Genomic DNA, 13,181 nt, shown 5'->3' on the forward strand with positions numbered 1-13,181 from the left:
TACTCTAGCCGAAAGAAAAAGAGGCGCGACCGTCAGGTGTTCCGGCTGGAGCGCCAGGTTCAGGATGATCGTCGCCGCTATGGGGCTCATCCCACCGGAATCAATAGAGCGTTATTATTGGCTTCGCAGTTGTCGTTGCGGGAACTATTACATGATCGGGCTATGAAGTCTTTGGCATACTATAAATTTCAACTGTATTTGCATGCTAATAAGAGCGGTAAGCTTTTGGCAAATTTGATTCGACGTGCTAAGGGGTTTTCCCCAATTCTCCATCTCCGCCGGACAGATGGTGGTTTGGTCCACAAAGATGAGGATATGGCGGCGGTGTTTCACCATTATTTCCAGGAATTGTATGCTGCTCCACCGGTTTCTTCGTTGGCGGGTGATCTTTATTTGGATCAGGTCTCTCATCCGGTGGTGACAGACGCTCAGAATGCGCGTTTGCAGGCTCCTTTTACAGTTGAAGAGCTATCGCTGGTTCTTGGTAGTTCTCCGCTGCAGAAGGCGGCGGGGCCCGATGGCTTTCGCAGTGAATTCTATAGACTTCTACTTGCGGACGTGGCCCCAGTTCTGGTTGATGTGTTTAACACTGCGGTACGCGAGGGGGCTCTCCCGCCTTCTCTTCGGGTTGCTCAGATTGTGGTTTTGCTTAAGCCCGGCAAGGACCCATTAAGGGCCTCCTCGTATCGCCCCATATCCTTGTTGAATGCTGAAGCTAAATTTTTTGCTAAATTGTTGGCCAACCGGTTGGCGGGTATTTTGCCCTCACTGGTGGCGGAGCCTCAAGTTGGGTTCGTCAAAGGTCGGTCGTCCACTCGCAATTTACGTACTATATTGGCTTCGCTGGAGTGGGTGGAGCGGGAGCAGGTTTCTTCTTTGTTGGTCAGTTTTGATGCCCATAAGGCCTTTGATAGGGTTTTGTGGGATTTTTTGTTTTGTACTCTTCAACATTATGGTATGGGAGGTTTCTTTAGTGATGCGGTGGCTACGTTATATCATGATCCGCTGGCCAGGGTGCTGGTTAATGGAGTTTCTTCGGCGGTGTTTCCAATTCAGCGGGGTACTAGACAAGGTTGCCCCTTGTCTCCTCTTCTTTTCGTGCTCACCTTGGATCCCTTAATTCGCGAAATCTCTGCTAATCCGGCGGTTCGGGGTGTTTCTCTTGGCGGCCGAGAGTTTAAGATTTCGGCATTTGCAGACGATTTGTTGGTTCATTTGACCTCCCCGTGGGAATCCTTTCCTGCTCTTATGTCGCTTTTTACGGAGTATGGCGATTTTTCGGGCTTCCAATTGAATTATGATAAATCTTTGGCATTAGCTACGGCCGAGGCGGTGCGCTTGGAGTGGCCGGGGCAGTTTCCTTTACGGTGGGCGGCTGGTGTATTCAAATATTTGGGAGTGCAACTCACGAGCAGTGTGGGACGGTTATATCGTGCTAATGTAGATGTTTTGTTGGCCGCTACGGAGGGTTGTTTTGCAAAGTGGATGTCTCTACCTCTCTCTTTTTATGGTAGAGTTCAGTTGTATAAGATGGTTATTTTTCCCCGCTGGTTGTATGTACTCCAGTTGCTGCCTCTTTGTCTGCGTCGTAGCGATCTTCAACGGCTTCATAGGCAGCTGACCCGATTCCTCTGGCAAGGCAAGAAGTCTCAGATATCGATCTCTTATCTGTTCGGCTCGGGAAGGATCGGTGGTGTGGGGCTCCCGGATATTGGCCTCTATAATCTGGCTTGCTTGCTGCGATTTTTGGGAGACTGGTGCTTACAGAGTGATGACTATCTTTTTCGGGACTTTGAACATGCTCTTTTCTCTCCTTGGCACTTGTTTTCGCTGTCTCAGTTACCTGTTCGCCTCTTGCCCCCCGCGTTCCGATCTAGTTTCATCCTTAGGTCGTGGCGTTTTTCTTGGAAGGCATTGGTAGGGTTACTGGGGGGGGACCATCAAGTTTCGGATCAGTTGTCTATACGGGGGAATCCGCAGTTTCTGCCTGGCTGTGATAACTCGGTCTTTGTGCGATGGACTGGAGAGGGTTTTCTTCTTCTTGAGCATTTATTGGATGAGGAAGGGGCGATGAGACCTTGGGGAGATTTTCCCATGCTTCATTCTTTGGGTGTGGGAGGTCTGTTTGTGTACCGGCAAATTCATCATTATGTGAGATCCTTGGCGCGCCCGGGCTTACGGTTTCGATTGGGTAACCAATTTCGTCTATTTTTTGCCCAATTTTATGCTTGTGGCTTGACGGTGTCTGCGTTGCATGGGGCTTTGCGGCGGCTTACTCCTCAGAAGTCTTATACGGCTTTGGAGAAACGCTGGGGTAGAGATCTGGGCATACCTGGTGAGTCCTTGAACTTTCCTTCCCTTATTGGTCGTATCTCTTCTATTTCTATTAGTGCAGAACTGAGGGAATGCCAATTTCGAGTGGTGTATAGAGCGTATTTTTCCCAAGAGCGGGTCCACAAGGTTGGGGGCATTTCTTCTCCAATCTTCCCTAAGTGTACACTGGGTTGCAACTCCTTTTTTCATGCATTTTGGGGATGCCCTCGAGTGAAAGTCTTTTGGAGAGCCATACTCCGCTTTTTGGAGCGGCTGGTTGGTCACGCTATTCCGATGTCTCCGGTAGGCTTGCTTTTGGATAGATATGAATCTTTGCGAGTGCCTGCTCGGAGACATCGGTTGCTGATCCGGAAGGGTGCTGTTATAGGAAAGAAGGTCATTCTTAGCGTTTGGACGCAAGACATAGCGCCTGCTTACTGGGCTTGGAGGAATCGTTTTCATAATTTGATGCTCTTGGAGCAGCGCCATGCTCGATTATCTGTCCGGCGGTCGAAGATTTTCCTGCAGACCTGGGACCCCTACATTTCCTCGCTTTCCCCTAGGGCCAGAAGTCTGGTCTTGAATTCACTCTGTTGTTGATACCTTATGCTCTCAGCTGTTTTCCCCGGGTTGGTGGGTGGATGTTTGGGAGAGTGTGAATGGTGGGTATGAGTGGTTGGAAGTATGTGGAGTTCAGTGGGTAGGGGGGGATTACACATTGTGGGTGGGAGGATGGGATTTGGTTCTCTTGTTTTGTTTGATCTGTGCTGAGCGGCATAAGCAAACAGCTTGCTCAGCATAATCCTTTCTTGCTGGGGGGTTTTTGGGTATGGATTGGGTCTCATGGTGTGGGTTTGGGTTGGGGGTGGGGGGTTTGGGCTTTGGAGTGGGTGGGGATTGGGGGGATTCTTTGGTTGGGGTGAAAATGTGTTTGATGGTACATTTGATGTTCGCGACCTTGTTGTCTGGTCGTGTTGTATTATGTATTTACTGATGATGTGCCAATAAAACATGATTTATACTAAATAGGCGATTCATCAAGAATAAATAAACTTGAAACTTGAACTTGAAACTTCTCCAGGTTTTTCTTCCGTGTACAATAAACAGAAGTATTTGTTTAGCATGTTTGCTTTTTTGTCACTCTCCACATAGTGGTTCATACCTTCTTTCAGTCTCATATTTCAATTTTTTATCTTACTCCTTTCACTAATATACCTGAAAAAAATTTTGTCTCCCTTTTTTAGCAGTAGATAGGAGGAGTACCTTTAAGTGATGGGTCATTCTACAGCTATTAGTTTATACTGTCTATTATTTTCCCGACTCTGACTTTTATTGTTTCTATTATGACTGTAAACCATTTTGAATATTTGTTTATGAAGATGGTGCATAAAACCCAACAAATAAGCACATACTGTACATGCACTCTCCCTCCTACAAACCCAAAGATTCAGATTCAGGTAACTTTATTGGCATGACAATTTTACGTGTCAGCAATAGGTTAATTTAAAGAAAAGAGAAATAGAAAAGCAATAGTGACAGTGAAATGAAATTATAATGTACAGATAATGACACTCCTCCATGCTCACCACAGCTTCTACCCCCTTACCCACCTCTTCTCAAACACCCCAACCTTTACAGGCACTTTACATCCCTCCCCCACACCTCCACTGACAAATAAGCTCCACAGTCCCTGCTATCGTAGCATTTTATCATGTATCTTCACACCCAGTTCTTCCACATATATGCATGAGTTAGCAAATAGAGGAAAGGAGAAACAAGATGCCCAACTTACCAAACGAGCATGAGGACTGCGGTGGTAGAAAACTTCTTTGTACTTATCCATCCAAACTTCCGCAGCTCGAACACTATTAGCTAGTGCCTTACTCCGCGAGTAAGGAGCTTGTCTGGGGAAAACATGGCCAACATGAGAACAAGGATGAATCTCCAGAGTTCCTCCACACTGCCAAATCTAATCCAAAACAAATGAAATCATAAAGTGTAAAATATCACACCACCAAATACTGCATTATAAAACAATGCAACAAAACTAATGTCTGAAAGATATAACACAAAATAACTCCTCAAAACTGCCAAAAGATACTTTAAAAGATACAAAACAAAGGCACAAAATAGTCTGAGGATTCAGAGAGTGTAGAATGCCAGCCAAATACCCCTAAGATAACAAATAAATATGATAATAATAAATTTAGGAACGATATAGCAGGCACTCAAGCAGTTTTCATGTGTAGGCAGAAAGAGGGATCTGAGCACTGACCTAACACCAGACAGTAAAACTCTTCTACTTGAAACTTAAGACCCTTAGTGTAGGGGTGCCCACATTTTTTGGGCTTGCGAGCTACTTTTAAAATGACCAAGTCAAAATGATGTACCAACAATAAAATTTTAAAACACACAAAGCACACTGTACGCAGAGAAAATGTTAATTATCATTTGTATTCGGATTTTTTTTCCAGAGGTCAAGGCAGATGACTTTAAAATATGCAATGTCACCTCAGTAACAACTATACAAAAACAGACAAATATATCCTCTCCCCTTTTACTAAACCGCGATAGCGGTTTTTAGCACAGGGAGCTGCGTAGAATGCCCCTCACAGCTCCCGATGCTCATAGGCTCCCTGCGCTAAAAAAACACTATCGCGGTTTAGTAAAAGGGGGCCATAGTGCAAAATATAGACAGCAGATATAAATTCTCAAAATAGACACATTTTGATCACTAAACTGAAAAATAAATGATTTTTCCTTCCTTTTTGTCTGGTGATTTCATAAGTCTCTGGTTGCACTTCCTTCTTCTGTAAATCCAATATTTTTTTTCTTTCTGCTCCCTCCCCTTTTCTTTCTGTCTCTCTTTCTTTCTCTCTCCCCCTGACCCCCTCTTTATTTCTGCCTTTCTTTCTCTCTCCCCCTGTCCCCCCAAGCCATCGTGCCGACTTCTCCACTTCCCCGATTCTTTCCCTAACCCCCCCAGCTACCACACCGATTTCTCCCTGCTTCCTCAAGCCAGGCATGGCGCGTACAATTGCTGGTCCCACAGGCCTTAACCTCCGACATCAATTCTAATGTCGGAGAGGAAGTTCCAGGTCAGTCAGGCAGCAATTGGCTGGACCAGAACTTCCTCTCCAACGTCAGAATTGAAGTCTTGTGGGTCCGGCGCTTGTACGCGCCTGGCCTGGCTGGGGGAGGCAGGAAGAAAACGATCGCAAAGGCAACATAATCGACTCGCATTGCCTTTGTGATCTACTGGTTGATCGCGATCGACCATTTGGGCACCCCTGCTCTAGTGGAATCTTTTCTGGAAGCCAGTAAGTTCAAGAAATTCAGTACCATCTTCTAAACCAGTGGTCCCCAACCCGGTCCTGGAGGACCACCAGGCCAATCGGGTTTTCAGGCTAGCCCTAATGAATATGCATGAGACAGATTTGCATATAATGGAAGTGACAGGCATGAAAATCTGCTCCATGCATATTCATTAGGGCTAGGGCTTGGTGGTCCTCCAGGACAAGGTTGGGGACCACTGCTCTAAACATCCAAACTGTGAAGGCCAAGGACTAAATGCTGAAATAGCCTGAGTGATGAAAGCAGTTAAGTGCCCCTGAATATCAGTGGATAGCCCTGCATCAGCGATTTAAGCGACCAGGAGCCTCTCCTGGTCATTTAAACTTTTGTTTCCATTCACCACCTTTGTTATGAAAAAATGTTTCCTGTCTTTGCTTCTGTCTCTAGTTCCCTGCAGCTTCATATCATGTTCTCTATTTTTACATATTTCCTTTTTTTTTTTTTTTTAGATTTGTTTCTTAGAAACATAGAAATAGACGGCAGATAAGGGCCACAGCCCATCTAGTCCTGTATATGAATATCCTTTAAGAAGGCAAGAATATCCCCTGTCCTTCTCTTCTGCCATATACATAAGTCTCGTTATGTCTTTTGGTCCAGAACCCACGTCATTTTGTTCATGTTTGTCTAGACCAGTGGTTCCCAAACCTGTCCTGGGGGACCCCCAGCCAGTCAGGTTTTCAAGATATCCCTAATGAATATGCATGAGAGAGATTTGCATACCTGTCACTTCCATTATATGCAAATCTCTCTCATGCATATTCATTAGGGATATCTTGAAAACCTGACTGGCTGGGGGTCCCCCAGGACAGGCTTGGGAACCACTGGTCTAGACTGTCTCTAGCCTGTTCACAGTCCTACTGAGACATGGCCTCCAAAACTAAATACAATACAGTAAACTCTCTGTTAACCGGAACTCAAGCAATCAGCATTTTAGTCGCTCTTCTTTGAAGCTTTTCTAATTCCATTGCCGTATTTTTCTCTCCATAAGATGCACTTTTTCACCCAGGCAGGCAGGCAGGCTTGGAGGGGGGAGGCGAAGAGGACAGAGGCTGGAAGGCAGTGTGGGGAACAGGAGGGAGGGAGGAAGGGAGAATTGTTGGACCTGAGGAAGGAAAGAAAAGAAATCACCAGACAACAAGGGGAGGAAGAGGACAAAGGCTGGAAGGCATTGAGGGGGACATAGGAAGGAGGGAGGGAGGAAGGGACAATTGTTGGGCCTGAGGAAGGAAAGAAAGAAATCACCAGACAATAAAGGTAGAAAAAATGATTTTATTTTCAATTCAGTGATCAAAATGTGTCAGTTTTGAGAATTTATATCTGCAGTCTATATTTTACACTATATTTGTCTATTTTTCTATAGTTGTTACTGAGGTGACATTGCATATTTTAAAAAGTCATCTGCCTTGACATCTGTGCCCTGTCCCTGCCTGCCCTATGCCCTGTCCCGGCCTACCATTAGACCACCAGAGGGGGGACAGGGTACAGAGCCTGGCAAGGAGTATGGGATTGGGTGCAGAGCCTGGCAGGGAGAATTTGGTTCAGAATGTTTTTTCTTGTTTTCCTCCTCTAAATCTAGGGTGCGTCTTATGGTCAGGTGTGTCTTATGGAGCAAAAAATGTGGTATCTTTTTTTAAGATACGGTGACCAGAAATGAGTGGGACACTCAAGGTGAGGTCACACCAAGGAGCGATACAGAGGCATTATAATATTCTTGGTTTGTTAGCATTTCACCAAGGCTTATGGTGAGAAACAATCCTACCATATTTCCAGCCACAGTTAAAACAACCTTTAACCAAAATCTTAGGGGAAAGCAGAGAATGGCTGAGGAGCGCATAGTTCTGACTAAGGTATCTTTTGAAGATACTGGCAAATCACTAAAGTTAGAAATCTGAATAAAGAGGTTCTGGTAAATAAAGCACATAGATACATTATTATTCCAAACTAACCTCACCAACTGCTAGGCAGGTTGTGAATACAAATAACCACAAACTGTCTGTAGGCCAGTATCAGACATCTGAGAAATAAGACCAAGGAGTTAGCATGTATGGTACTAAATGAAGATGTAAAGATTAATAGGCATGTGAGAAACCTGGAAGAGGAAAATAGCTATTGGGTATGCTACTGTCCACCTGGAGAGGATGAAGAGTGAAACAGTGAAATGCTGACAGAAATTAATGGCTAAAAATTTGCTAGCATGATAATGAGATATTTTAATCAACTCAATATTGATTAAGAACATAAGAACATAAGAACATAAGAAGCGCCATCTCCGGATCAGACCTTCGGTCCATCAAGTCCGGCGATCCGCACACGCGGAGGCCCTGCTAGGTATACACCTGGCTTATTTTATAGCCAACCATATCTTTATATGCCTCTCTCAAGGAGATATGCATCTAGTTTGCTTTTGAAGCCTAGGACTGTCGATTCCGCAATAATCTCCCCTGGGAGAGTATTCCAGATGTCAACCACTCTCTGTGTGAAGCAGAACTTCCTGATATTAGTCCTGAACTTGCCCCCCCTTAGCTTCATTTCATGTCCTCTTGTCCGTGTCAAATTGGACAATGTAAATAGTTTTTTCTGCTCTATTTTGTCGATTCCTTTCAGTATTTTGAAGGTTTCGATCATATCCCCACGCAGTCTCCTTTTCTCAAGGGAGAACAATCCCAGTGTTTTAAGTCGATCCTCATATTCCAGTTTCTCCATACCCTTCACTAGTTTAGTTGCTCGTCTCTGCACCCTCTCCAGCAGTTTTATATCCTTCTTTAAGTAGGGAGACCAATGTTGGACGCAGTATTCCAAGTGGGGTCTGACCATTGCCCTATAAGTAAATGTTTCATCAGGAAATGCTAGAATTACAGCTTCTACATCCTGTAAAAGACTTGTTTCATGATGAAGCTGGTCTTGAAACCAATGAGAGAACAAGCTACAATGCAGTAGTTGTGGTGAAAGGTAACTATGGTTAGCTGCCTGGCAATAGCAATCACGATGTGATCAAATCTGTCATACTCACTGGAAGGGGATATTAAAAGAAACTACTGCTGTAGCATTAATTTTAAAAGTGGATCTGTTACCAGGGTAAAAAGTTTGTAAGAGGTGTACCGTATACACTCAAATATAAATTGAGATTTTTGGGCCAAAATATTGGCTCAAAAATGAGGGTCTCGGTTTATATTTGAGTCATCCCCAGCTGTGCTCACCTCCATCCTCTTCCCAGATCCACTGCAGGACTCTCCTGGGCCTGCCTTGAGTCCTAGTGGTCCAGCAGTAAACAGACAGAAGCAAGTGGAACAGATGCTGAAGGGAAGGGGGGGGAGGAGAGCATATACTGGATGGAAGGAGGGGATAAAGGAAAAAGGGCACATGTTGGATTGGGGAGACAGATACCAGATCTTAGGGGAGGAAAGGAGGAGAGAGATGCTAAAAACCACTTGGGGGAGTGAAGGAAAGATGGAAGGGAAGAAGACATAGATGCTAGAATTTAGGGGGAGCAGAGGGAAGACTGATGCCAGACCAATGGGGGAGAGAGTGGAGAGATGGAAGTGAGAGGCACAGTAAGAGCAGATGCCATATGGAAGAGGCAGAGAGAAGGCAGACAGTGGATGGAAGGAATAGAATGACGAGAAGAAAGCAGAAACCAGACAACAAAGGAAGAAAAAAAATTTATATTTCTTTTTTTTTTGCTTTAGGATAAAGTAATATATTAGTTGTGTTGATAAAGATCTCTTCCTCTAGTTTGGCAGCCAGAACGTTGATTTATAAAATGACAGAATATTGTTTCTTTTTATACTTTAATAAAATGAGTTCAGTATAAAAGTATTCGAGGCTTGTGTGGATGGGATCAGATGGTTTGTGAGGACAGGGCAGAGATGGGGGCCAAACTCACTCATGGCACAGACATTGTTAAAACCCTGGAGGATAATTCAAAGGTGTGATAAGCAGATTGCACCATATAATGTCTTAACTGAGTAAGGGTGCTAAACATGCATTGGAATTCCATCTTCCAATGTGATGGAAGATATTTGTAATTTCCAGGCATTTGCTTAACCAGCGCTATAGAAATGATAACATGTAAAATAGAAGTTATAATTGATGACTCGATTTGCTAGCATGGAGTTTTGATACAGGCGTCTACCAAACTTGTCCATCGTATGCCCTTCTTGCCCTGGAGGAACTATGGTGTAGACCAGGGGTGCCCAACACGTTGATCGCGATAGACCAGTAGCTCAGGAAGGCAACGCAAGTCGATCGCGGAGCCCATCCCGGGCTCCGTGATAGACTCGTGTTGCCATCCTGATCTACCGGGCCGATCAGCCTTCCTCTCCAGTGTTCTCTCTAGGGCCTTTTAGCTGGGCGGTCCGCCCAGCTGTCATCTGCTGCTGCCGCTGCTGCTGAACATTAAAAAACAAAAAAAAACGGCTTGGAGATTTCAGCCCGTAGCGAACTTATGCTCTGTGGCTCTAACGTGTGCGTGCCGGCACGCACATGTTGAGAGCCCTGAAGCAAGCGTTCACTATGGGCTAAGGCGGGAGACAGGTTAGTGAAGCGTTTGCTCTTCTTGCTGCCGGGTCCTGCCTACTTTCTGTTTCCGCGAAGGCAGGACCCGGCAGCATTTCCCCCAATAGGTCGATCGCGATCTTGGGCCAATCAGCCTTCCTCTCCCCGACGGCAGAATTGACGTCGGGGAGAGGAATGCTGGTCGGCCGAAGCAGAGAGAGCTTGGGGCGGGTCGGCTTTCGGGCCTGTTATTGGTGGCGGTTTGGGGCCTGGTCCCCGATGGCAATGGCAGTGGCAGTGGCTTGGGGGAGGGCAGGGAGAAAGAAAGAAAAAGGGCAGGCAGGGAGACAGAAGGAAAGAAGAGAAACAGAAAAAAAAGAAAGAGAGGCAGAGAGAAAGAAAGGGCAGGGAGAGAGGAAGGAAAAGTTGGGGGAGGGAACGAGGTCTGGAGGAGAGGAAGCATACAGGCTAAAAGAAGGGAAGAAAGATTGGATGCACAGTCAGAAGAAGAAAGTGCAACCAGAGACTCATGAAATCACCAGACAAGGTAGGAAAAATGATTTTATTTTAAATTTAGTGATCAAAATGTGTCTGAATTTATATCTGCTGTCTATATTTTACACTAAGGTCCCCTTTTACTAAACTGCAATAGAGATTTTTAGCGCAGGGAGCCTATGAGCGTCGAGAGCAGCGCTGGGCATTCAGCGCAGCTCCTTGCGCTCTAAAAACTGCTATCGTGGTTTAGTAAAAAGGGAGGGGGGTATATTTATCTATTTTTGTATGGTTGTTACTGAGGTGATAGTGCATAGAGTCATCTGCTTTGACCTCTTTGAAAAACCCTGGAAAAGGAATGATAATTAACATTTTCTATGCGTATAGTGTGCGTTGTGTTTTTTTTTAAATTTTATTGTTGGTAGATCATTTTGACTTGGTCATTTTAAAAGTAGCTCGCAAGCCCAAAAAGTGTGGGCACCCCTGGTGTAGACTTTAGAAGGAGCAGACTTCTTTAGTATGGACTCCACCACTAAAGACTGATGGGAAAACTGAAGTTTATCAAAACCCGGACTGGGAATAATCCTTTACCGAGTCCAGCTTTCTAGGAGCAGCAGGAACCAAAAAAGGAGACTCCCAATTTTTGCGGAGAGTTTCCTTTAGGAATCCATGCAAAGGAAGTTTAATAAGCTCCTTAGGAGGCTGTTTGTAGTCCATGGTCTCTATAAATTCAGCCAAATATTTAGAGTCCCTCCAGTTTAATAGCCATGTCCTTATTCATTTGTCTAATGAAGTTAGTAAAAGATATAGGCTCAGAAGGAGATGACTCCCTTGGAGAAGTCTTGCAAGGAGGATGTACCTCAGGAGAGTTAGGCTTCTATAGTAGAAGAAGAAGCACCATGGGTGGATTCTAGATGAAGATGGAGTCCACAGGTAGTGAGGGGGAGCGATGCTGGTGCTTAGCCCAGTACCGACCCGATGCGAAAGGCAATGCAGATTGTTTATGTTTTTTTGCACTCAAGGAGAGATATGTTTCAATTTGTAAGCGTACTTGCTAGACTTGCCAGAATGAGAGTGTAGAGGTGAAGAAGATTGATGCTGCGATGAACTGGGGTTGTGTCTAGAAGTACAATGCCTCGATGCATGGCTAGATGATGACCGGTGCTGAGAGCCATGACAGTACATCGATAGAGCAGTGGTAGTACCAGCATCTCGTGTGGCATGGCACTCAGGCTGGGCCAGTACTGGAGGAGTCAATATCGGAGTAACTAGCATGAACATATCCCTATACTCCACACGAAAGAGAGCATTGAGCTTCTCTTTGAACTCAAGCACCGATACATGTGGCTTCAAAGCCTGTACCAATGGTGCCATGATGCGCTCCGGAGAGAATGATACAGATGATGAGGTACCCCTCGAAGTTGAAGCAAGTCGCATATTGGGTCTTTGTTTGGCTGGCATGACTAGACTCGATGCCTTAGTGGCCTGTGTCCCTGTCTGGGAAGATGGAGACTCTTTGGCTTGCTTACCAAATGGAGCTATAGTCTGTGATACCGGTGTTGATGTAGATACCTCAGGTAATGCCTTCGACATTGATAGCATAGAAGCCGATGCAAAAGATGCTTATGCTTCCATGGTACTGAAGAGCCGATGCTGTTGTAAAATGCAGCTTTTAATGGAGCATTTTTTAAGAGTTGAACAATGCGTACAGATCTCAATGCAGTATTCAGGGCCAAGGCACTGTATACACCATTTGTGTGGGTCAGTGAGAGAAATCATGCGCTGGCGCCCACTTCACTTTTTAAAGCCGGTTAACAGATGGGACATGGAAGGAAAAACCGCCTCAGCCAAATCGAAAGCCGAAGGCTGAGGTGAAAAAGAAGGCCCCGCCGTCAAATGAAATGCCCAAAGGCTAACACAGAAGAAAAAAATATAATAATAAATAAAAAAGGTAGTATATAACAAGAAAGAAACGAAAGAAAAAGAATTGAACACGTGAGTGGGAAGGCAAAAGTTAAACGCAGAACGTTGAAACACGACTTCTTAGCTCCGCAGAAAACTAAGAACTGAGGAGCCGGGCGGGAAGGCACTCACGCATGTGCAGTGTGGTCGGTCACGAACTTTCTATAGTTCTTAAAGTGCACGTACACTTTAGCAGCTGTCCATACCGGGGCTCCGTAGATGACATCATCCACATGTGAGAATATGCTGCCTCCTTGTCCTCTTTAACCTTTCCTAATATTGTTCTACAGCCAAAATGCTTCCAAAATAAATGTAGTGAAACTTTACTAATTATGGATCACTGAAAACAAAAAATAATGCTTAAATCTGTTGATTGGCTCTAGCTTTCAAGATATGGTTCTGGGTCAGTCTATATAACCCTTGATTTTGAATGGCGGAGGGTAGGTGGTAGTTACAAAGGAAAGGGATATCAGTTTAAACTAGAAATAACTAAAATACATCTTTGACTGCATAAATCTAGGACTGGGTTTGGATAGTACTGGCTTTTTAAGCAAAAAAATGAATAT

The 13,181-nt window shown here is 44.8% G+C and overlaps 1 protein-coding gene across 1 annotated transcript in view; it reads right to left on the reverse strand.

Annotated features, from left to right (window-relative positions):
* Nucleotides 1-13,181, reverse strand: part of GALNT12 (polypeptide N-acetylgalactosaminyltransferase 12) — a 221,892-nt gene that overhangs the window by 105,150 nt on the left and 103,561 nt on the right. The window contains exon 6 of the mRNA XM_033929610.1: nucleotides 4,106-4,282. Coding sequence (XP_033785501.1) covers nucleotides 4,106-4,282 — 177 coding nt within the window. The remainder of the gene's footprint in view (nucleotides 1-4,105; nucleotides 4,283-13,181) is intronic.

Source organism: Geotrypetes seraphini, chromosome 2, assembly GCF_902459505.1.
Source record: "Geotrypetes seraphini chromosome 2, aGeoSer1.1, whole genome shotgun sequence".
Classification (NCBI taxonomy): domain Eukaryota; kingdom Metazoa; phylum Chordata; class Amphibia; order Gymnophiona; family Dermophiidae; genus Geotrypetes; species Geotrypetes seraphini.